Source organism: Vipera ursinii (genome assembly GCF_947247035.1).
Source record: "Vipera ursinii genome assembly, chromosome: 13".
Taxonomy (NCBI): domain Eukaryota; kingdom Metazoa; phylum Chordata; class Lepidosauria; order Squamata; family Viperidae; genus Vipera; species Vipera ursinii.
The window spans coordinates 10,780,693-10,806,491 of NC_139526.1; the positions used below are offsets into that span (position 1 = coordinate 10,780,693).

At 47.7% G+C, this 25,799-nt stretch overlaps 1 protein-coding gene across 1 annotated transcript in view; it reads left to right on the forward strand.

Annotated features, from left to right (window-relative positions):
• The window catches only part of DNAAF8 (dynein axonemal assembly factor 8), a gene marked incomplete at its 5' end in the record, with an annotated part of 107,772 nt that extends 83,867 nt beyond the window's left edge, over window positions 1–23,905 (forward strand). Inside the window, 6 exons of the mRNA XM_083372434.1 lie at window positions 3,121–3,215; window positions 6,613–6,736; window positions 9,694–9,914; window positions 16,631–16,716; window positions 21,499–21,568; window positions 23,783–23,905. Coding sequence (XP_083228560.1) covers window positions 3,121–3,215; window positions 6,613–6,736; window positions 9,694–9,914; window positions 16,631–16,716; window positions 21,499–21,568; window positions 23,783–23,860 — 674 coding nt within the window. The 3' untranslated portion in view covers window positions 23,861–23,905. The remainder of the gene's footprint in view (window positions 1–3,120; window positions 3,216–6,612; window positions 6,737–9,693; window positions 9,915–16,630; window positions 16,717–21,498; window positions 21,569–23,782) is intronic.
• Between the last annotated feature and the right edge of the window lie 1,894 nt (window positions 23,906–25,799).

Genomic DNA, 25,799 nt, shown 5'->3' on the forward strand with positions numbered 1-25,799 from the left:
AATGAGGGAACGGCCCCCTCTGCCTTGGCCCTGGCCCAGAGACCCTCCTTCTGCCAGAGACCCCCAGATCTGTCCCACTCCTGCCCAGGCCCCCATAGGCACCCTTGATGCGAACGATGTAGAGCTGGCCACGCCCACACAGTAGGCCACACACACTCTAGCCACGCCCACCCAGTAGGCCGCACACACTCTAGCCACGCCCACCCAGTAGGCCACGCCCACCCTGGCCATACCCACCCGGCCCCCTGAGGGCAACCGCAATGCTGATGTGGCCCTCAATGAAATTGAGTTTGACACCCCTGCTTTAAAACATCAACTTTCAGTCCCCTATTGAGGCAAGAAGGATAAGGTATAGATACCGCTTGGAGTAACTTTCCACTACAGTACCCAATAATCTACAAGGATTGGCCCCGGTGTTGGGAAAGTTGGGAGTTGGAATCCACCAACGTCTGGAAAGCTACGGGTTTGCCCCTCCCGACGTTTAAAACACGAGATTTTTCTGAATACCTTTCAATCAAAGGACACGCTGACCACAGTGGCTTCTTGACGTCGAGAAGACGCACCCAGTTTCATGTTCCTTTCAAAAAAAGGTAAACCTTGGGCTTGCCAAAAAAGAGGAAGACATCTGTAATGTATTGGGCCTGTTTTACTTGAACTGTCTCCACGTGTCTTTGAATGCTGCTTGAGATTGCTTAATCAGGGAGTCTGTGTAACGGTCGCAGGCTGCCCAGACAGGCAGTCTCCAGGATGACCATTGGTTGGCTCTAGGGTGGGAATAGGTTCCTTCAAGTCTATTGGCTACCACCTACTGGCCAGCAGTATAAGTAGCTGCGTAGAAGCCTTGGTTACTAGTTCAGTTCCTGTTATTCAATGTTCCTGCCTGAACTCTCTCGCCTCGCCTCCTGCTTGCAAGACACCCAGTACAGAACAACATCGATGTGGAAGAGGGTTCCAGCAGACACATTACCGTGTCCTGAGTCCCATTCAACTATCCCTGCGAATTGTCAAATTATGCCCCAGATAACGTAGAAAGGAAGCCGCTGTCCTGACATTTAAGAGAGAGGCAGGCCACGGTTTCAGATTGCACTAATGGACTCTGGAGCACAGCATCTCGGATGAACCCCGAAAGTTTTGAGCCTTTCCAAAGGTTGCTGCTGAAGAGGAAAGAGATAATTACTAGGAGATCATCGAGTTAGCTGTACTTAATTTGATTTAATTGAAATGGAATCGAAGAGAACCTTGCCTGCGCTCTGCCCTCGGGGCTTTCTCTGCCTGTTCGTCTGTCTCTGAATTACAGCCCAAATAGTCGGCATACTCTGGCTGTAAAATTGCAGGTTTTCAGCAGGCCTGCAGGGTCCTGAAGGACCCAAAGCCTCTCTGGGCATACTTGTAAGTCAGGGGTCTTCAAACCTGGCAACTTTAAGTCTTGTGGACTTCACCTCCCAGAATTCCCCAGAGAAGCCAAATGTCTCCTTTCTAGGCTGCTTCTCTCCTTGCTTAGTTTCCCTCCATTGTTTCTTGCCTTGCCTCCTGGTGCTTTGGCAAGTAGGTTGACCTCCCTCTTCTTTGTGGCAGCCCCTCAAATATTGGAACATTGCTATCTTGTCACCCCTAGTCCTTTCTTTTCATTAAATGAGCACATACCCAATTCCTCCAACCATTCTTCATATGTTGCTGTAATTGGCCGTGTCTAGTTTAGTGCAAAGAAGGACTAGAGAGACTTGATAACAGTATTCCAAGAGGAGTAAGCAGAGGTTGGAGCTTCCAAGAGGAGTAAGCAGAGGTTGGAGCTGTAAAGTTCAGCAGCCAAAACCCAGGCTATCCCACTCCAAGGAAAGGACTGATGGAAGATCACTGGATTGGCTGCAAGCACCAACATGATTCCACTGCCTTAGGTTTTCCCAGTTGCAATGTATGGCTGTGAAAGTTGGACCATAAGAAAGAATGAGCGCCAAAGAATTGAGGCCTTTGAACTCTGGTGCTGGAGAAGACTCCTGCGAGTCCCTTGGACTGCAAGGCGATCAAACCGGACGGTGCTAGAGGAGATCAACCCTGACTGCTCTTTAGAAGGCCAGATCCTGAAGTTGACACTCAAATACTTTGGCCACCTAATGAGAAGGAAGGACTCACTGGAGAAGAGCCTAACACTGGGAAAGGTTGAGGGCAAGAGAAGAACGGGACGACAGAGAATGAGGTGGCTGGATGGAGTCACTGAAGCAGTAGGCCTGAGCTTAAAGAGACTCCAGAAGATGGTAGAGGACAGGAAGGCCTGGAGGAAGGTTGTCCATAGGGTCGCGATGGGTCGGACACGACTTCGCAACTAACAACAATAATGAGGGGTCTTCAAATTTGGCCCTTTGATGACTTGTGGGCTTCAACTCCCAGAATTCCTCAGCTGGCTGAGGAATTCTGGGAGTTGAAGTCCACAAGTCATCAAAGAGCCAAGTTTGAAGACCTGTGCACTACCTGATAACTTCCATCACATTCAGTACCAAGCAACCAATCAGAATAGAGCTGGAAGGTCCTTGGAGGTCTTCTAGACTAGATCTCCTCTCAAGCAGGAGACCCTATACAATTTGAGACAGATGGTTGTCCAGTCTCTTCCTAAAAACCTCCAGTGATGAAGCACCCACAATTTCTGATGGCAAGCCGTTCCACCGGTTAATTGTTCCCACCGTCCATCTATACCTCCAGACTGAGGTTTGTGCACATGCAACCCCCAGCCCCTTTGACTCTGGGACCCTTCTGATTTTCTAACTTGCTGTAACTCAGCAGCAGAGAAGGAGCCAGACCGTCTTTCGCTTGTTACTCAGCTGCGAAGAAGAAGAAGTCAGTGCCGGCATTGTGTTTTGTCAAATGCGCGGGCCAAATCATAACAGAGCCAAGTCAACATAGCACGGAGATAATGAAACCATTGCTCTGCATAATGGGCTTAAATGTTTGCTGTTCCACTGTAGAACAGGTGCCCTTTAAAGCAATTTCTTCAGGCATCTGTAGGCCATCAATCACTCCGGTGAAAAGAGCAGGAACAGAGACAATGTTTAATTCATAGTCTGATAGAATCATCTTTCTGCATTATCTCTCTCTCTCTCGATTTTTTTCCCTTTCTTTTTTTTTAAGGCTCCGCATCTTATTGTGCCGCTGTTCGTGACATTCGGCTGTTTTTTCCAGAAGGATTATGCAGTGCCACATATTCAGACTTAGAGGAGAAAGAGGTAGGCACCAAGTCAGTTCTTCCCAACTCCTAAAGCAGTTTAACCCACTCCAGAACTGCCCGGGGTTTCCACGTGGCCCCTTTTAACGACAATTGCTACAGGTCCACGACAAGAGAGATGGGAAAGGGAGAAACGTAGCCGTGTACAGATAGAATTAACACTGTTGTAGGAACAAGGGCACCCTCCCCAAATCCAGAGGGGAATATATATTTCTACCCATCCATTTGACTTCATCGTTTCCTCTGTTATTTCCCCGGTCTGCTCAGTCTGCCATTACTAACAGAGACAAACCATACCGAACACGGTGCAGGCATACAGGTAGTCCTCGAGGTACAAATTCCGTTGCTAACTAAGACGTTTGTCAAGTGAGTTTTGCCCCATTTTACAACCTTTCTCGCCGCGGTTACTAAGGGAATCCCTGCAGCGGTGAAGGGAATCCGGCGTCCCAGTTGATTTGGCTTGTCGGAAGGCTGCAAAAGGGGGGCTCACATGACCCTGGGACACTGCGACTGTCATAAATAGGAGCCAATTGCCAAGCGTCCAAATTTTGATCTCGTGACCGTGGGGGTACTGCAGCGGTGGTTAAGTGTGGCAGCCTGGTGATGAGTCCCTTTTTTCCATGACATTGCAACTTCAGACGGTTACTAAACAAATGATTGGAAGTCGAGGACTGCCTATACTCAGTGATCACGTTAAGCAGCCATATAATTATCCAGGTATCTACAGGTGGGGCTAGTCTATAGCCGGGGGGGGATCCAGATCACCCCACCTTTTGTTCTGTCCCAGCCCACGTGAGTCCTTGTTATGCTCAGAAGGAGAAACCCCTCTTCCAACAACCAGGCAGGAAACCGCAAGAAAAAACAACCCCTTTTATTATTCACACACCTGAGTCAATGTCCAAGGCAAACAAACACAGTTCACAGAAACTCGATCCTCAACACGAACAGTTGCCTTGGGCAACCAGCACCTCCCACACCTTCCCTTTTATAATCCAGCCCAGGCGTGGCTTTCTTAATGCCTTCTCCTCTGCCTTTGAAGCCGCCCCATTGCATTCCTCTGTCCTGCTCTCGTTGCCTGTCGGTGTTCACGAGCATCTATGATGTCTTCCAGCTGTGAGTCCTCAGAGTCTGACTCAGCTTCCCAGCACAGCTGTGTCTCAGCCTGAGTGCGAGTAGAGGGGCTGGGCTCCTCGTCAGACTGTAAGTCTTGGAGCTCCTCAGAGCCTTCCTCTGACTCTAATGTCACGCCAGGCCCCTCCTCCTCCTCCTCATCTGATTCCTCAGACTCAGCTGCTGGATCCACGGGCTGGCGAGGAAGAAGAGCTGCATATATACACATCACCAATGTACAAGGAGCTGTTTCAACTGAATGCGTACTGCTGGGGTGTCCAGATAACCCTCCACTTATGACCACTTGTATAGCGACTGTTTGAAATCACGATCAACCTGAAAAAGGGGGAAGTATGATCTGGATCCGAGGTTCCAACTGCCAGACCTTTACAGTCATAGGACAAAACTTTGGGCGCTTGGCAACACAACCCCAGATATGGCTGTTTGCAGTGTCTCTCGGTCACGTCTGTGTTTTATGATGGTTCTGCCAAAAAAACAGCACTTTTGATTTTTGGCAGACCATCGGTTCTCTTCATGACTGCCGGGCTCATTTCCACGTTTGCCATATGACCGCTGCATTAGCTTAACGTCGTCAAATTGTGACTCACCAGGTTTACAATCGTCATGACATCCAAACGTAACGGGCAGACTCGGTTACGGTCATATGTCAAGGACTGTTTCCATAGCTAAAAGAAGAAGCAAAGGCCCTCTGCACAGCCAGTTCCAATTCACATGTGAAAGCTGTTATTCCCCTTCTGTGGCCCAATTCACACAGAGCTACTCCATATGTCTCTTTCACACACATTGCACTAATATGCGAATAATTCGTTTCATTTGAGTTTCTTGAACAAGCTGCAATATCTGGCTGGATTTCAAGCAAGACATTAAACCAAAAACTAAGGGACTTTATTAGGTTTTAAAGCAAAGCTTGACTCTAGCCGTTATGTAGCTTGTTTGTTTTTGGTGTAAGGTGTGAGGTTAATTATAGCTTAAGCAATGAAGTATAGGGTTGTTGTTGTTTTTTAAAAATGCAGGCTTTCTATATTATGTGTGAATGGAAGCTACACTACAGAGCTTCACAGAGAATTAGACTTGATTAGTGAAGCCAAGGCAGAACTTTCTGGTGAAGACAAACAGGACCATGGAGAACTCCAAGCAATGCCTTTTTTTCTATTCAGACCAGAAAAATATTGTCCCCACTTTGCTCTATGGCAGGGGTCTTCAAACTTGGCCCAGCATGCCTGGCTGAGGAATTCTGGGAGTGGAAGTCCACAAGTCATCAAAGGGCCAAGTTTGAAGTCTCCTACTCTATGGCGACTTTACGACCTGTGGGACTTCAACTCCCAGAATTCCTGAGCCAGCATAGAATTCTGGGAGTTGAAGTCCACAGGTCATAAAGGGGCCACAGTTGCCCACCTCTGCCCTACAGCAACCTGACCTGACTTTGTGCTTCCCCCAAATGTTTTGGGGTTGCCGTTCCCAGCCTTGGAAGCTTCTTTAGAGCAGGCTACTCAAAGGCTAGCTAAACTTTATATATTGTTAGGCATTACTGTCACGTCATCTGTTCGACTGATCTTGCAGGGCTGTTCGGAAGCTGCAGACTCAGCGGGGCTTTCATTCATGAAATCAGAAGTGATGCAAGTTTACCTCTCAGGGCCTGTACGGCTAATTGAAACGTCTCATAATGATGGGGCTTTTTAGAATCACTATATTTACACTCGCATAAATACAGGTTAGGGACGCAGTGGCTCAAGGGACGCGGTGGCTCAGTGGGTTAGGATGCTGAGCTTGTCAATCAGAAGATCAGCAGTTTGGCGGGTCGAATCCCGAGTGCCGCATAACAGAGTGAGCGCCTGTTACTCGTCCCAGCTTCTGCCAACCTAGCAGTTCGAAAGCACGTAAAAAATGCAAGCAGAAAAATAGGGGGACCACTACAGTGGGAAGGTAACAGCGCTCCGTGCGCCTTTGGCGTCTAGTCATGCCGGCCACATGACCAGGGAGACGTCCTCGGACAAGCGCTGGCTCTTCGGCTTTGAAACGGAGATGAGCACTGGCCCCTAGAGTTGGAAACGACTAGCACGCAGGTGCGGGGGAACCTTTACCTTTACTTTAAATACAGGTTGGTCAGAAGGACACGCTATCACCAATAAGGTGTTCTGGCACCAACCTTTCTCTTTCATTACGGTGAGTTCTTTGCATCATCCTGATCGCTGATTTAAGTCCTGATAATTTTCTCTCTTTCTGTGCCCCACAATATAAGCATTTCTCCTTTTCATTTCCTTCTACAGGTTGGCCCTATTTCAGCTGACACTGCAGCCCCTTTTCTTGGGATCCACAAGAAACGCAGGCTTGTTAAGAGAGAAGACAAACAACAGTTCAGCTTACTGGGCCCAAAGCAGACACAAACTCTAGGTAAAAAGGTGGTTAACCAGCTTATCATTATGGGTCTTAAATTAGATATTGATTAACTGGGTAGCAAGGAAGGCAGAGGAAAGCACTGCAGCCTACATTGGTGCTCCACTTACCGACCAGCACATGGTACCATCACATTTTCCAGACTTCCAAATTCATCACACGTGTCACCTCTCACAGTGCAATTCTTTGCATCGCGGAAACCTGTGTCGAGTTTGGTTTTGGTCTGAAAAATTCAGCTCCTACCGTTCCACGGGTCCAAAAGGGCAGAATCTAAAGAGCGAGGGCTGCAGAAACAAAGATGATAAGGGGGGGGTGGGGCATGAGGCTGAGCCATACAATGAACGATTGAGGGAGCAAAGTATGTCTGGTGTAACAAAGAGAAAGATTAAGGGTGACGTGATAGCAATCTTCCAGTACTTGAAGGGCTGTCACAGAGAAGGCGGGGGGGGGGGGGGGCATCCACCCATTCTCCAAAGCCCCTGAGGGTGGGGTAAGAAGTAAAGCATGGAAAGTAATCAAGGAGAAGAACAGCCTGGAAAGAAGGAGAAATTCCCTGACAGTGAGAACAATTAATCAGTGGAACGGTTCGCCTTCAGAAACTGTGGCTCCCCCATCCCTGGAGGTTTCTCAAAAAGAGACTGGTAGTAGCCATGATAGTAGATCTCTTGCTTGAGCAGGGGGTTGGACTAGAAGACCTCCAAGGTCCCTTCCTACGCTTCTCTGTTCTGCCTGGCAAGAGCAATCTGGCCTTTAGTGAAAAACATTTTTCTGTCCTCTCCTTTGCGCTCTCTCTCTCTCTCTCTCTCTCTCTCTCCCTCCCTCCCTTCCTGGGACTATATAATAAAATGCAGTTTTAAAGAGGAACACCTGACCGGCCAAAGCAGGATTATTTAGGTCACAAAACGTAAGACACACGGAGAGTCTTCCGAGCAGTTTGCTAGAGGGTTAACGGGGTGTATGGGAGGTGTATCTGAGTTACCTTTCGCCGTGAGGTGGTGCCGTGCTACACTCCGGGAGCCCTGCTTCGAGATCGCCTCGTTCACACACCCCTTTGCGTGCAAAGCAGACATGTACCCCAAACGACAGCAGGACATGCTCCAAATGGAGCATTAAATTGAACGTGCATGTTAGAGACGGGGGGAAACACTCAGAGAAAATGGACTGATGTCTTTCATTTGTTGTAAACCAGCCAGTCACTTAGGTGAGATGGGCGGTGTGGAAACTTGAATAAATAAATAAGATGTTCTTGTCTTTCTTTGGAAGAATGGTCGCTAGTCAATTGGCGTGAAAAGGACAGGATTTTAATTCCAGTTAAAATGGGGGGGGTTGTCGTCCATGCTGAGAATATATCAGCCAAAGCAGATGAGCGTTTTGACTCATCTTTCTTTGCAGTCCAGGTAGTCCTCGACTTACGACCACAGTTGAGCCCGAAATTGACGTCGCGAAGTGAGACATTTGTTATGCGGCGGTTGACCCAGTTTACGACCTTTGTTGTCACAGTCGTTAATTGAATCGCTGCAGCTGTTTAGTAACCAGGTTGTGAAGTGAACCCGGCTTCTGCTTGTCAGGAGGTCACAAAAGGGGATCACGTGACCCCGGGCACATTGCGACCGTCATAAGAACATGCCAGTTTCCATGCGTCCGAATATTGATCATGTGACCATGGTGATGCTGCAACCGTTGTTAAGAGTGTGAAAAAATGTTTGCCAGTCCCTTGTTTTAATGCCGTCGTAAATTTGAACAGTCACTAAATGAACTGTTGTAAGTTGAGGATTACCTGTATTGGGGAAAATGCTATCTTTGTTGGAATTCATTGGACTAGAGCAGGGTAGGCAACCTTGGCTCTTTTATGACTTGTGGACTTCAACTCCCAGAATTCCTGAGCCAGCATGGCAGAACTATGGCCCCTTTATGACTCGTGGACCTCAACTCCCAGAATTCCTGAGCCAGCACAGGGGAACTATGGCCCCTTCATGACTCGTGGACTTCAACTCCCAGAAATCCTCAGCCAGCACGGGGGGGAATATGGCTCCTTTATGACTCGTGGACTTCAACTCCCAGAATTCCTCAGCCAGCATGGCTCATTTTGGAAACCTCTCCCTTTCCCCTCAGCATGGCTGGCTCAGGAATTCTGGGAGTTGAAGTCCATGAGTCATAAAAGAGCCAAGGTTGCCTACACCTGGGCTAGAGAAACGAGGTAGAGAGAAAGGAATTTAATATGTATTAGTAGGTTAAATATTGGAAACCAGACAATATGTTGCTTAATTAAGAACTTGTGACTATTAAGAACTTGTGACTATTAATTAAGAACTTGTGACTATTGTGTGTGTGTGTGTGTGTGTGTGTGTGTGTGTGTGTGTGTTCTGTACCAGCCTACTACCGGCCCTGCAGAAAAGGCAGGGACAACCCCTTTAGAAAAAGGGAAGAGGCTGGAACTAAGCCTGCCAAATTTATTGACATAAAACAGAGCAAACAGAGCCAAACAAAAACACGAACCACGAAACAGGAGCTATTCAAGCGGTTGCCTTCATCAAACCAGCCCTCCCACGCATTCCCCTTTTATACAGTTCAGGGCGTGGCTTCTCTCTGCCTCCTTCCGAGGTGCCCCATTGCCTTCCTCTGTTTACTCCTGATTGACTGCCTCCTGCGTCAGGCGTCCTTGAACAGGGCCAGCTGTGGGTCATCTTCATCCACGCTGTCAGGCTCACACAGCTGGGTCTCCGTCGTGACCAGGTGGGAGGGGCCTGGCTGAGGGCTCTCATCCGCAAGCTCTCCAACCCCCTCAGCAAGCTCTTCAACACCCCCCTCCTCCTCTGAGTCGTCCGACCCAACTGCCGAACCCACAGGCTGACCCTGAATCACAACAGTTTGTGTGTGTGTATGTATATGTATAAAGAGAGAGAGGAAGATGCCCTAGAGTTATTAATTCCACTTTTTCTTCCTCCTTCTCTTAGAAAAACCTCGCTTGGCGGGTCTGTACCAGGCCACCTGCCTGATCCTTCTCGAAGCCACCCGTCAGGTGGCTGGACAGCTACCCTCCTACTTGGCGTTGCTGGAACAATTGATGAGCGTGGGATTCCTGTTGACAGGGGCACAACTCACAAGGATGACCGAGTCGCAGGCCAGCCACGTCTCTAAAATCTTGAGCGCCACCAAGAAGGAAGAATCAATCATGGTACGTCAGTTCTGCAGAAGCCGCCTTTACCTCTCCCCGTGGTTTTTTCGGCCTTTCCTCCAAGAATTTTTTTTTTCACCCAGCCTCCTTCCACCTCAACCTGATGGAAACGCCATCAACCTCTTAGAGCAGGCGTGTCCGACTGCCGGCCCGCGGGCCGGATGCGTCATGCCGAAACCGCGCCCGCCCCAGCTCTGGCAATGGGGGAAAGGTTGCGATATGTCGCGACATGTCACGTGACGTGGCGAGTTTGACACCCCTATCTTAAGAGTCTGCCTGTCAGGGGAAGCCTGATTTGAGGGTGCCCAGTGGGAGGCCTTTACTCCCAGCTCTATATCTCCTCCCTGTTTCCTCAGTTAGCAAACACGCTGGCATTTATTTACAAAGCCTGTGTCCATATTTACAGGTGAGTAGAGGTAGTCTTTGACTTACAACCGTCGGTAACATTTAGTGACCATTCAAAGTTACCACGGGCCTGAAAATGGTGACTGATGACCCTTTTTCACGGTGACGACCGTTGCAGCGTCTCCATGATCATGTGATCCAAATCCGGACCCTTGGCAGCTATTTATGATGGTCCCTGGGGGGGGAGGGTTTGTCACGTGATCCCCTTTTGCGACCTTCTGAGAAGCAAAGACTACGGGGGAAGCCAGGTTCCCCTCGCAACCGTGTTATTAACAATGGCAGCGATTCACTTCCCAGCTGCGGCAACCTGAAGTCATTAAGTGAGGCAGAAGTCACTTTAACAGGCGTCTTGCTTAGCAACGGAAATTCTGGGAGGTTGAAAGCTGAGGACTGCTTGTAAAATATCATCCCTGTAGTCCTTGACTTGCGAACGGCCACTTAGCGACCGCTCAGAGTTACAATGGGCCTCCCTGGGGGTACTTACAACATGGATTCAAAGTTTTAACAGTTGGGGTGTGTGCCTCTCCCCTCTCCCCATGCAGTTACGTGACTGTACTGCATTTATGCAGTGACCCACAGTCTCACAGCTGCACTTTATGGCTCATTTGCCAAAAACTGGCCTTTACTTCCGGCTTCCAGCCAAACCACAGCCATAGCAAACCATTGGTTCCCCGAGCATCTGTGATATTCGCTTAAACGACCATGGTGATTCACTTAGTGACCGCTGCAAAAAAAAAAGAACAGGTCATAAAAATCACATCGGTCCCGAGGACGACCCAATTAACAACCATTACGAGTTACAACTGTGATGGGGGCAGGCCTCCCTAATGGTCATAACTGGAGCCCTAACCTGTGCAAATGGGATCTTGGGAGTAATCCCGCAAGCAGTGGCAACTGGATTCCTTTTTTACAATCTTCCCAACGTGCAAATGAAGGACAATAAAACCCAAAAGCCGAGGAGGGGCTCTTAACGTCGAGAGCAACGAAACAGAAGGAAAATAGAATTTTTTTTGTTGGCCCAGTGTGACCGGACACACACAAGGAGCTTTGTCTCTGGCGCGCAAACTCTCAGTGTCTATACAAGCCACGTGTGATAAACCGTGATTATCATCATAAAAAAACATACATCATAAGTTATAAGATACAACGCTCAGCGATGGTCACAGGATAGTAAATAAGCCATGGACATAAAATCATACCAAGGATTCTAACTATTGATATAAACCGTAAGATACAAGCAACAAAGTTATCGTCATAAGAAGATAAGGAGGTAGTTTTCAATGACTGATGAAAATCTGGTAAAGCAAATCAGAAATCAGGGTCCCGCACATATCAAACGGATATATCTTGCATTGATAGAAATTGACTCAGAAACAGAACTTGTTAAAGATTGCATGATAAAATGGTCTCAGAATATTCAAGAAGTTATTACAATGGATACTTGGGAAAAGATCTGGGTGAGAAACATAAAATTTACGCAAGCTCAAAATTTAAGAGAGAACTTTTATAAAATGTTTTATAGGTGGCATTTAGATCCCAAAAAGGTTGCAAGTATGTATCCGAACTATCAGCCTAAATGTTGGAGGTGTGGTGGCGAAGACGCAACATATTTTCATATATGGTGGACCTGTAAAAAGGTTAAAGCGTTCTGGATTAAAATCTGGTGGAATATGCAGAAGATATTTAAGCAAAGGATAAAGTTTTGTCTGCAATTGTTTTTACTGGGCATAATTACTGATACTACTGTTGTGGACACTAAGTTGATGTTGAACTTAATTACAGCAGCAAGACTTTTAGTAGGTCAATACTGGAAGAAGGAGGAACTGCCGACTATAGAAGAATGGACTTTAAAAGTGTCTGACCTGGCGGAAATGGCAAAGATCTCAGCGTATTTGAAAGACCATTCGCAACAACGTTATATCATGGAGTGGAAAAAGTGGATTGATTATATCCAGAACAAATATGGTACTAAAAAGTTTCATTTAGCATTTGAATAAGTATTGATGTGATATTTGTATTGCTTGTAGTCACTCTATAAGAGCTAAAGTGCGATAGATTTAATAGTTCGTTGTTGTTAGCATATGGTTGTTTATGATTGTTTTTACTTTTATACCTTGTATTTAGCTCTGGGAAGTCGGGGACGGGGAGGGGGGAACGGAGGGGGGGAGGGTTGGGTTGGGTTGGGAAGGGGGTGGATGGGGTGGGTGGGTGGGTGGGGAGGGGTTGTTAAAGATAAAATGTATTGAAAAACTTTTCAATAAAAAAAAAGAAAATGAGGTAGGCAATAGGAAGAATGAGAAGGATAATAGTAATATAGCCCTACTAGTACATTGACGGTGTTGTGGGAATTCATTGTTTAGCAGAGTGATGGCACAGTGGGGGTGGGGGTGGGTGGGGTCTGTCCTTGTGTCTAGTTGTTTTGTTTAAAGACTGTAAGAATTTTAACAGGTGCTTTCACACAATGAAGGCCCGTGGGGGGGCTTCGCCTTTCACAACATGGCTGCTGCCGTGGATGTGGCAAGTCGCAGCATACCAATTGGGCAGAAACAAAAGGATGGGAAAATGTGCCTTGTCACGCTCGGGAACGTTTTTCTGCCAACCCCCTTTTATCTTTTGTCTGTTTGATTGGAGCAGGTGGGCATGCCGTACCTGCAAAGCAAGCGCCGCACTTGGAACGCTCAGGATTTTATAATCCGAAATCCAGGGGCCTCTTTGGCGTTAAAGAGGATGCTGGAAGTTTGAACATTGTTAAAACAAACTCCACATCTTTAAAAAATGTAAAAAGAAAAAAAAAGATGGGCAGAGCAAGGAAGCCAGTAGCAAAACCAGTAGGAACGTCACTTTTAACTGGGAAGAACGTTGGTTTAATCTTTGGCAAGTTGTCATGCCTACTTCTGCAACCTTCTTCTCTTCCCAGCCCTGAATTTATAATCCCAGCTTTTCTTAAAAAAAACAACAACAACAGAATCTGTTTCGGCCTTTTGGGATCCTGGTCAGCTGCCAGCCGTTCAAGGTTGTCCAGACCAGGAAATCGATTTCACAAAAAGACCGTGAAGGGGCGTAAAAGAATCATGCGAGTCTAACTGTACTGGTAAAAGAGAATATTTGTAGCTCCGGGTTGAACTGCAGGGTCTTGGGTGCTCTCTGGGCTTGGTGGTTCTTCTGCAGGCGTTTTATGAGCGAACTAGGTAACATCATCAGTGCTAGAAGGGAGTGGGCTTTGTGGAGTGGGAGAGGAGGAGGAGGAGGAGGACAACCGTGGGGTCCTTGGTGCTCTCTGAGCTTGGTTGTTTTCTTGCAGACTTTTCATTACCCAGCTAGGTAACGTCATCAGATGCCTAACACCGATGACATTGCCTAGTTTGGTACAGAATGCCTACAAGCAAACAACCAGACTCAGAGAGCACCAAGGACTCCACAAGTCTCATTGTCCCCAGGTATCTGGGAGGAGTCACCCCGAGCCTCTTCTTAAAGCTATTTCCTTTCCCGGGGCTTCGCAACAACTTCTGAGCATTTCCTCAAGGCTGTCTCCATGGCTCCCTCTCCACCTGCAATCCAACCCGATCCTGATGACTGGCCTCGGGCTCCGCTACTTATCCTATCGGTAGGGCTCTCCTACCACTTGTTCCTTCCTGGGCAAATACTCATCGATCTTAGCGAGCCTCTGAGGCAGCGAGCCTTCCCCAGGATACGGTGAAAAAGCTGAACGCAGGAAGCACCCCGGTGCAATCAAGCCACCCATTAAATACAGTTGAAGCTTCAATCATCTCGTTATGTTCGGTCACCTTCTCGTCTTCTCTGACCATATTGTGTGGACGCCTCTGCTCCGGGGCCACCCGAGGAGGGCTGCTTCCTCACGGCCTCCTTGCACGGAACCAGGAAAGCCATAAATACAGGGCCCTTCTGTCAGCGACGGGGAAACGATCGGCTGGAGGCCAGCCGAGCCGCCGAGAGATGGAGGATGGATGAGGGACGTGGGGCGCGAGGCTTTCTTTCTCAGATTGTTGGCAGCAATGCAACCTGCCGCCTTCTGCACGGCCACCGCAAAGCCTGGAGAGATGCCCGGGAAAGCAAATGATCCCGCCGGTACCGAGGATACATTACGGCAGCTATAAAACAGTCTTTCGCTGGCTTGGTGGAAAGTCTGCAAAGATGAACCTTCTGACTCTGCCACTCTTAGACAGAAGCTTCTGAGAAGCCAGCTGGCTGTGTTCCCCAGCGCCACCAGCCCCAGCCCAGAAGGAGGGCCGCAGGGCCAGTGCCCGGCGTTGGAGAAGGTGGAGGACACGCAGAAGAGAAAAGGGTCCAACCCCGGCTTCCATGGGTAAAACTGGGACAGAATCCTTCTGCGGTAGTGGAGCTGAAGGTTGGACTCACTCCAGCTAGGCCTCGACCTAACAACCGCTCATTTGGCGACTGTTCGAACTTACAACAGCGCTGGAAAAAAAGGGACTTATGACCGTGGTCCACACGTACGGCCATCGCAGCTTCCCTCGTGGTCACGTGATCCAAATTCAGACGCTGAGCAGCTGGTTCGGACTTGCCACGGCTGCAGTGTCACTCAGCAACAGAAATTGTGGGCTCAGTCGTGACACGAGGCCTCTGTGTATTGATGGCAGCTGCGTTGTCTTGCGGTCCTAGGATCACCACTGTAACTTTGCCAGCCAGCTTCCGACAAGCTGGATTCGCTTAACAGCCGCGGTGATCCGCTTAACAACCTCAGCAAGAAAGGGTCGTAAAATGCAGCCAAGCTCACTTAGCCACCGTCTTGCTTAGCCGTGGAGATTTAGGACTCGCAACCTGAGGACTGCCTGTGCTTATGTGCGTTCCCCCCTAACCCTACCCAGCTCGTCAGACTGCTGCTTGAATATATTGGGATAGATTTGAGCCAATTCTTTCCAGGTAGGAATTTCCCCATCAGGACGACAGTGAGTTATGTTTAAGAGTGTCACGTTTCACCAGTGGCAGCTGTTTAAAGGTGCACCTGTGGAGCGGAGCACTGATGCGCACCGGGCAGGTAGATGCAGCACCAGTTGCGCGCTCCCCTGCCACAACCATCCAGGGCCACCCAGGCGGAAATCTGCAGGCAAAACACAAGTGGGGATTTAAGCAGGCAACTCTGTCTGGGAAGAACCCTCCCCCCCCCCCGTTTCTTGCACACAGAGAGGGAGGGTCTGGCAAGCTTTCCTCCAGTCCTGCCTGAACCAAGAAGAGGCTGTCTGGAATCCTTGATTCGGTTTAGGCCCCTTTGGCTGACAACCATCGGGTAGGAGATACAGGAGTATAGCCAGCCGTACCAACAGGCTGAAGAACAGCTTTTATCCATGGGCTGTTATAGGCTCTTGAACGGGAAATAATTTTATAATTTTATGTATGACTGACTTGCGTGGCCGGTGTGTTGTGCAGTTAGCTCACGTGGTGTAACAAGATGGAGGGTTTGTTGTCACTGTGAGTTGTGGTGGGGGGGGCACGAAGGGAGGCTCACCCAATCTCAACATATATGTTCTGTACCAGCCTGCTACCGGCCCTGCAGCAAAAGCAGGGACAACCCCTTTACAAACGGCAAGAGGCTGGAATAAAGCCTGCCAAATTTATTAACATAAAACAAAGCAAGACAAGACACCAACCATGAAACAGGAGCTATGAAACAGGAACTATCCAAGAGGTTGCCTTCAGCAAACCAGCCCTCCCACATATTCCCCTTAAATACAGTTCAGGGCGTGGCCTCTCTCTGCCTCCTTCCGAGGTGCCCCATTGCCTTCCTCTGTTTACTCCTGATTGACTGCCTCCTGCGTCGGGCGTCCTTGAACAGGGTCATCTTCATCCACGCTGTCAGGCTCACACAGCTGGGTCTCCATCGTGACCAGGTGGGAGGGGCCCAGCTGAGGGCTCTGCGGAGCCTCAAGGCCATCATCAGCAAGCTCTTCAACACCCCCCTCCTCCTCCTCTGAGTCGTCCAACCCAACTGTCGAACCCACAGGCTGACCCTGAATCACAACAGTATATACATGGCTGTACTTTGACAATAAAGGTTCATTCATTCATTCAAACCAGGGGACCTTTGGTGCTCTGTGAGATTTTCTCTTCTTTTTCTTGGCAGATGTTTCGTGACCCAAACTGGGTAGCATCATTAGCGCACTGATGACGTGATCCAGTTTGGGTCATGAAACGTCTGCAAGAGGACCACCAAGCTCAGAGAGCACCAAGGACCCCTCGTTTTAACGCCGAGCTCCCAATATTCTCTTTTATTGGTTTTTCGAGTCAGTTTTTTGCAACGTTCAAGAGGCCTCATGTTCTCCCTTCTCCCGCAGTGCTCTCAGCTCCTCGAGGGCTCCTGCTTGGTGCTTGCAGCCGAACGGGACAATGCGGTGGTTTCCTTCACCACCTTGCTAAGCCGGTAAGTAAGACAGATGAGGCGTCTTCAATGCCCTTTGGCTACTCTGGATTCACAAAAATGTCATAAAATCAGGCTGACTACCCATTTACCAACCAGCATGACTTAACTGGAGCCGTAAGTTGAGGACCACCTCTATTTCCTTCAGGTTTATCCCCATGCGCCTTTCTTCCGAGTATCCACCTCCTTCCACCAAGGCAGTTATAGAATAGAATAGAATAGGATAGGATAGGATAGGATAGGATAGGATAGAATAGAATAGAATAGAATAGAATAGAATAGAATAGAATAGAATAGAATAGAATAGAATAGAATAGAATAGAATAGAATAGAATAGAATAGGATAAACATAGAATAGAATAGAATAGGATAGGATAGGATAGGATAGGATAGGATAGGATAGGATAGGATAGGATAAACATAATAGAATAGAATAGAATAGAATAGAATAGAATAGAATAGAATAGAATAGAATAGAATAGAATAGAATAGAATAGAATAGAATAGAATAGAATAGAATAGAATAGAATAGAATAGAATAGAGCTGGAAGGGACCTTGGAGGTCTTCTAGTCCAGCCCCCTGCTCAAGCAGGAGAACCTATATAGTCTCAGACAGGAGAATGTTCAGTCTCTTCTTAAAAATCTCCAGTGATGGAGCACCCACGATTTCTGGGGGTAAGCTGTTCTACTGGTTGATTGTCCTCACTGTTAGGAAGTTTCTCCATAATTCCAGGTTGCTTCTCTCTTTGATCAGTTTCCAACCATTGTTTCTCGTCCTTCCCTCTGGTGCTTTGGTGAACAACTTGACCCCCTCTGCCTTGTGGCAGCCCCTCAGATACTGGAACGCTGCTATCGTGTCTCCCCTATTTCTTCTTTTCTTTAGACTAGCCAAACCCAAGTCCCGCAGCCGTTCTTTGTACGTTTTAGTCTCCAGGCCTTCGATCGTCTTAGTTGCTCTTCTCTGAATTTTTTCCAAACTCTTTTTCCCGACATCTTTTTTGTGATAAGGTGACCAAAATTGGCTGCAGTATTCCAGGTGTGGTCTTACTGTAGGCTGGGCATCTCAAAGGAAACACCTAACATCTAAGCTATATCCAGGGTGGTGCTAGCCTGACCCTCTTCAAGCAGCAAAATCAGTCAAGTCCCGCTCTTCCTTCAGTTCCTCAGGGATGTCAACATCAGGCGGATACCCCTGGAAGTGAATTAACCGCCTTTGAAAAGAAGGCCATTCCAGTCCTAACTAGCCAGTTTCTCTCCCAGACATCCGAAGCCCTTTTCTCTCTCCCCCGCTTCTTCATCTCCTCCCTTAGCAAGAAGAGATGTAACACCTACACAATAAAAGCCTCTTTCAAGGACACAGAGAGGAAGCCTCCCAGGTGTAGCGTTGACCAGGTTGGTTGCATAGCTATGGGGATTTCAAACAAGGGAGGGATGAACTCCCACTGAATAGCTCTCAGCTCAAGTCAGAAGGAAATATTTAAAGGGCAGGAAAATATATTTCCTAAAAGGATCTTTGTTGTTGTTGTTAGCTGCGAAGTCGTGTCTGACCCATCACGAGCCCATGGACAACCTTCCTCCAGGCCTTCCTGTCCTCTACCATCTTCTGGAGTCCATTTAGGCTCATGCCTACTGCTTCAGTGACTCCATCCAGCCACTTAATTCTCTGTCGTCCCCTTCTTCTCTTGCCCTCAATCTTTCCCAGCATTAGGCTCTTCTCCAGTGAGTCCTTCCTTCTCATTAGGTGGCCAAAGTATTTGAGTTTCAGCTTCAGGATCTGGCCTTCTAAAGAGCAGCCAGGGTTGATCTCCTCTAGGACTGACCGGTTGGATCGCCTTGCAGTCCAAGGGACTCGCAGTAGTCTTCTCCAGCACCACAGTTCAAAGGCTTCAATTCTTTGGCGCTCAGCCTTTCTTATGGTCCAACTTTCACAGCCATACATTGCAACTGGGAAGACCATAGCCTTGACTATACGCACTTGTGTTGACAGGGTGATGATGCCCAGGTTTTCTTAATAGCCCCAAGTCTCCCTCCCCCAAGCGGAAACCAACTCTATAGAAATGCAGATGTAAACCATTCAGGAAGGTTGAAGCTAAGAAGACTTCAGACTTCTAAAATCTACATACCCCTGCCCCAGGGAGTTGGGCTGGGACAGACAACCAGCAAGAATCCTAGAGTGGCACACCTAGGCTCAGGACAGAATATGTGACAAAGGAAATACAAAGCTTGAAACAGGAAATAACTCCAGACAATAGAGTCCAGGGGGTATAAAAACCCACTACACACATGTGCTCAGCCCTTCTTTTCCTGTTGGATCCATCTTTCTGTCTGCCTTTCCTCTGCCATAAACTACAACCTTCTTCCCAAAGCAGTTGCCATGTTTATTCCCCGCTTGGAGGAACCATGATGGAGACTTTTCTTCCTACAAAGCCAAAATGACACTAGGGCTTTGCAGTGAAAATCTCCCTGTCAAAGGCCAGGCTGGATCCAGCCTCTTCTAAAAGTCCTTTCTCAAGCCAATTCTCGTTGCCAAAACGAACGAGAACTGAGAACAAAGCCCAGGACGAGTTCGTAGCGGTGTCCCCGCCTTGCTGCTCTACTGTTCCTCTCTCATCTTTCTTGCATTGCTATTTCTCAAATCAGGCAGCAGAACTTATTTTTTTTCCCTGAGGGAGTCAAGCTATTCTCCAAAGCACCTGAAGGCAGGACAAGAAGCAACGGATGGAAACTAATCAGGGAGTGAAGCAACCCAGAACTAAGGAGAAATTTCCTAATAGTGAGGACAATTAACCGGTGGAACGGCTTGCCACCAGAAATTGTGGCTGCTCCATCACTGGAGGGTTTTAAGAAGAGACTGGATAGCCATTAGTCTGAAATGGTATAGGGTCTCCTGCTTGAGCAGGGGGGGTTGGACTAGATGACCTCCAAGATCCCTTCCAGCCCCGTTATTCCCCACTTTTGCATGTTGGGAGAAAGACTGCAATCCACGCACAGTTTGAAGTCGTGTTTGAAGGGGAAAAGTTATCTTGAATTGAAGCCACAAAAAAACACCTCTGAGACACAATACAGGTAGTCCTCGGCTATAACCATAACTGAGCCCGCAATTACAGCCATATCATTACAGGATGGTCATTAAGTTGGTCACCAGGTGACCCTCCCTGATTTTACGACCTTCTTTGCAAAGGCCAGATAGTGAACAGTGCGGTTGTTAAGCAAACCCCTTTTTCACGATAAGGCGTTCTTTTGCCAGAAACTGGAAACAAATGCCAGTTTTCAGCAAACACGTCAGAAATCGTGCTCACATGACCTCAAGAAGCTGCAAATGGTTGTAAACTTGGGCTGGTTGCTAAGCAACCAAAGTGCAGTCACCTAACCCCAGGGATGGTGAGTGGGCAACCATCTCAACTTTGAATATCTGATAGCTTTTTGGGGGGCTGTAATAATTTCAAACGATTGCTAAGCGAGTGGTCATAAGTCAAGAACTACTTGTAAATATCTCTCTCTCTCTCTCTCTCTCTCTCACACACACACACACACACAGAGAGAGAGAGAGAGAGAGAGAGAGAGAGAGAGAGAGAGAGAGAGAGAAAGGCTCTCTCAAGCTTGTTCCATCTATTTCTTTATTTACTTGCGAATTATCTCTTCTTGCCTGCCTTAAGGAGGCTATACCACATGTCCTAACCCAGGGGTAGGCAACCTTGGCTCTTTTACGACTCGTGGACTTCAACTCCCAGAATTCCTGAGCCAGCATGGCTCAGCTTGGAAACCTCTCCCTTTCTCCTCAGCGTGGCTGGCTAAGGAATTCTGGGAGTTGAAGTCCAAGAGTCATAAAAGAGCCAAGGTTGCCTACCCCTGTCCTAAGCTTTCCCTAAGGGGCAGGACTGACTTGGACAAAGCACTCAGTTCAGGGTTGCCTACCAGATTTGTTTTTAAAAATACCCAGTGGCCTTTTTAAAGCAGGCTGAGCATTTCACCAGCCAAGGAGATACGTTGGGAACTGTTGCGCCAAGAAGACCGGTTGAGAAGATAAGTAGAGAAATGCTTTTGCTACAGATTTCCATCTAAGATTAGCAAACATGAAGCTTTGGCCTCTCTTGGCTTCTTCTGGCAAGGCAGTGTGTGGTGGAATGCAGCCTGGATTCCCAGGAGGGAGGGGCCGCATTCTCGAGGAGCAAGAGGCAGCAAAGTTCAGATCTTTTGATCGGGAGGAAGAGAATAAAGACCGCTTCTCCCTTGAGGTTCTCGGAGTATGCCTTTAATCGCCCAAGCAGTCAGCTTGAATTCGGCAAGATTTTTTATCTATAGGTGAGGATCTCTAAAGGAAACTGCTTAGAAGAACCTCGATGTGTCTTTCTTGGGTTTGGGAACTTGACACGTTGCTACGTATTAGAGCAGGGGTCTTCAAACTTGGCCCTTTTATGACTTGTGGACTTCAACTCCCAGAATTCCTCAGCCAGCTTTGCTGGCTGAGGAATTCTGGGAGTTGAAGTCCACAAGTCATAAAAGGGCCAAGTTTGAAGACCCCTGTATTAGAGGGCTGTCCAATACTCTCTGAAGCAACCTCCACCCCAAGGAGGCCTTACAGAAGTGGGAAGGATCCGATCTTCCAGTTCTCAAATTAGGCAGCACCAGGACTGGAACGGTGGAAGCAAGCCTTGCAGCAGCAGATGTGGGCAGCAAGGCCAGAACCATCAGCAGTGATTCTCCTCTATTCTGACGGTAGCTCGTTTACAGGTGTTTCTCCCTCTTTTCACCTCCTTACCCACCCACCCCTCTCCCCCCCAGCAGGAGTGGTCAGAAACAGGCTGGACTGGACAACGTCATCCCTCGCCTTCTTTATCCAAAGACTGAGAAACAGGCAAGTTCAATCATTTGGATGTTTTGTCATATGGCAAGAGGATTCCTCCCAACCTATATGATTCCTCTTATTGATGGCCACTGCCAACGTTTTTCATTATACTTTGCTCCTCATGTTTAATTTGAAGGACCAACCCCCAGAAATCCATCCCTTTTCTCTGCAAAAAGTACAGCAATACCCCTAAAACCTTCTCTTCCTCATTTTTACTATGCAAAAAAGTTGATTTGGGGCAGGGGGGGAGGAGAAACCCACGTTTTTTTTAATACCAAAGGCTATATAACTACTTTGCTCGTTCCATTAGGTTGGACTCGCCCAACGTGCTAGTCTGGACTAAAATGGAGCTGGTTAGCTAGTTGTTCAACATCCCATTGGAAATCCAGCCACTACCTTAGAGGTTGTGTGAATCTAAGGTAAAGGTAAAGGTTCCCCCGCACATGCGTGCTAGTCATTTCCAACTCTAGGGGCCGGTGCTCAACTCCGTTTCAAAGCCAAAGAGCCAGCACTTGTCCAAGGACGTCTCCGTGGTCATGTGGCCGGCATGACTAGATGCCAAAGGCACACGGAACGCTGTTACCTTCCCACCGTCGCAGTCCGTATTTTTCTACTTGCATTTTTACATGCTTTTGAACTGCTAGGTTGGCAGAAGCTGGGACGAGTAACAGGCGCTCACTCTGTTACACGGGACTCAGGATTCAACCCGCCAAACTGCCAACCTTCAGACTGACAAGCTCAGCATCCTAACCCACCATCCCAACAAATCCCAACGCAGTGCCTATTTTTGGAGATAGTATCTTTCACAAGCATGGCAATCTGTCTTTTCTTAAGACAGATTTAGGTTTTAGCATGTTGTGTGAACCCAATTCTACTATCACTGTTTTTGACCAATTTCTAACCGTTCTCAACTTGGGGAAAAGGCCCAGCTTTCTTTGAGGCCTCTTTTTTCATGCTCTGAAAAGCATGAAATGTGACTTTGTTTGCAGGATATGCAAACAATTTAGGCCTTACTGTATTAACCCCCATACCGATGCCAAGCAAATTATCTAGACAGGCCCATGAAATCATTACGAGTCAAGATCGGGGTTTCCCAACCTTGGAGTTGACTTCGACTCCCAGAATTCTGGGAGGTGGATTCCACACACGTCTTAGAGTTGCGACGGTTGAGAAACATTGGTCACATTTAACAGAAAGGAGATTTCATCTTTAGTTGATTGATCTTTAGTCTTTATGGATCATCCACACAACTGAGGAAGGATATTTTTTTTTCCTTTCCCTAACAAATTGACTAGATCAGGTTAGCTGGATTTCTTTGATGTTTGAGTCTCAAAGCATCTAGAAGACAATGGAGGTCGCCATTTAGACTTTGGCCTACTATCTTTCTTTCCTGGAATCAAAAAGTCTTCCCCCTCACCGCGATAAGAGCTGAGCGGGTCCCTGGAGTGAAACTGATATAAACAGAAGATGCTTGTTGTTCACCCTCATTGGGGTTCACATGAAAAGCTAAACCACGGGCGTAAATCACCGATGCCTGTCATTTGAAAATCAGTCAGTGACAAACCTGTGACATCAAGTTCACACAAAGTGGGTCATTTGTTGTTGTTGTTGTTGTTGTTTTGCTTCGTGTGTTGTACAAACCCAATCACTGTAGTCTCTACATGGATGTCTGCAGCTTTTGATGTAGCAAGATGGAATAAGTTGTGGCTGAGTGGGCTGTTTGAACCTAGACACCCACCAGATTCAAATGACGTGTGTTACTAAGACGAAACAGACACTTGTGGCTTAACTGAATGGAGATTTCAGCCTTCCTATTTTTCCCTTATAAGGGACGTGGTGGCTCAGTGGGTTAGGACGCTGAGCTCGTCGATCAGAAGATCGGCAGTTTGGCAGGTCGAATCCCGAGTGCCGCGTAACAGAGTGACTGTTACTCGTCCCAGCTTCTGCCAACCTAGCAGTTCGAAAGCACGTAAAAAGGCAAGTAGAAAAATAGGGACCACTACGGTGGGAAGGTAACAGCGTTCCGTGCGCCTTTGGCGTCTAGTCATGCCGGCCACATGACCACGGAGATGTCCTCGGACAAGCGTTGGCTCTTCGGCTTTGAAACGGAGATGAGCACCGGCCCCTAGAATAGGAAACGACTAGCACGCATGTGCGGGGGAACCTTTACCTTTACCTTTATTTTTCCCTTTAACCACTTGTTTGGTTTTTTTTTACACTCAGGCTGAGGAGCTTCTGTGTCGGCTTTTTGACTTCCTGACCTGTGGAAGCATCTACCAGATTGAAAACCAAGCACCCTGACTTCAAATCCTCTTAGCTCTGCACGTTGAGCCTGCCAAGATCCAGCCTTCCTCCTGTAATGGGAGAAAAGCCCTACCCTGCATCTTTGGGTGGGGGGAGTAAATAAATTAGCATCACAAATACTTTCATTTAGAGGTCAAGCCTGCAGTTTCCTTTCTTGAACAACCTCTGTTCTGGGGGGGGGAATTGAATTTGGGATGGGGTTAGTTTTTAGAAAAGTCATGGCAACTATTGAATGGACGGGAGCTACACTAAGAGGGACGCAGTGGCTCAGTGGGTTAGGACGCTGAGCTTGTCGATCAGAAGGTTGGCAGTTTGGCAGGTCGAATCCCGAGTGCCACGTAGCAGAGTGAGCGCCTGTTACTCGTCCCAGCTTCTGCCAACCTAGCAGTTCGAAAGCACGTAAAAATGCAAGTAGAAAAATAGGGACCACTCCGGTGGGAAGGTAACAGCGTTCCATGCGCCTTTGGCCTCTAGTCATGCCGGCCACGTGACCACGGAGAGGTCCTCGGACAAGCGCCGGCTCTTCGGCTTTGAAATGGAGATGAGCACTGGCCCTTAGAATTGCAAATGACTAGCACACATGTGCGGGGGAACCTTTACCTTTACACTAAGACAAGGATTCATCAATGGAACAGTTGCCTCCTGGAGTTGTGGTGCTCCATCACTGGAGATCTTCAAGAATAGATTGGACAACCAGAATTGTATAAAGCCTCCTATCTTGAGCAGGAAGTTGGACTAGAAGACCTCCAAGGTCCCTTCCAGCCTTATTATTCTATATTCTACATTTCACCATCCAGGACACTAAATGAAGGTCAACCAGTCTGGAAGTTAGATGTTGGTGGAATGAACAAGAGTGTTTTAAAACACTAGCTGAGATTGCCAACACACTTTCCTGTAGCCAAGATTTACTAAACTAATCTGAGTTTGAACTGACCTCACTGGCTTGGCTAAGATCATACAAGCACCCACAAATTAGGGGGGGAAGATGTCCAGATACTAGAAAGAGTGCAGAGAAGAGCAACAAAGATGATTGGGGACTATACCATGAACTGGGTATGTCTAGTCCAGTGAAGAGAAGGACCAGGGTAACATGAAGCAGTGTTCCAATATTTGGGGGGCTGCCACAAAGAAGGGGGGGTCAACCTATGCCCCAAAGTACTTGAAGGCAGGACAAGAAGAAACAGATGGAAATTCACCAAGGAGAGAAGAATCCTAGAACTTCCTGACAGCGAGGACAATTAACCAGTGGAACTGCTTGCCTCCAGAAGTTGTGCGTACTCCATCACTGGAGGTTTTCAAGAAGAGACTGGACAACTCTTTGTCCAGAATGTCATAGGGCAGTGGCCTCCAATCTTTTGGGCACCAGGGACTGGTTACATGGAGAGTGATTTTTCTGTGGACCGGGGTGAGGGGGGGCATGATTTTTGCACATTGCCTGCATCCCACCCCAGCACGGATGGGGCTTCACTTGCTTGTGTGTGGCTCAGTTACTGGCGATCTGCTGCCCCGAGGTTGGGGACCCCTGGAAGAGGTTTTTCCTGCTTGAGCAGGGGGTCGGACTAGAAGACCTCCAAAGTCCTTGCCAATTCTCTTTATTCTGTTAAATGACCAACCAGCTTTTTCACAAGCCCTTTGGATCAAAGCCAACCATTATCTTTTGCCCATCACGCTGGAGTTTTTGTTTAAATCTTCACTATAATATTCCGCCTGCCTACATTACTCTGGTTATCTCAAAAGATCCTTTTTGAAAAGGCAACTGGACGTTCTTGTTTTTTCTTTGAAGACGTTTCGCTTCTCTTTCCAGAAGCTTCTTCAGCTCTGGAGACTGGAGGACTGTGAATCTCCGTAGATATTGCTCTAATAATAATAATAATAATAATAATAATAATAAGAATAAGAATAAGAAGAAGAAGAAGAAGAAGAAGAAGAAGAAGAA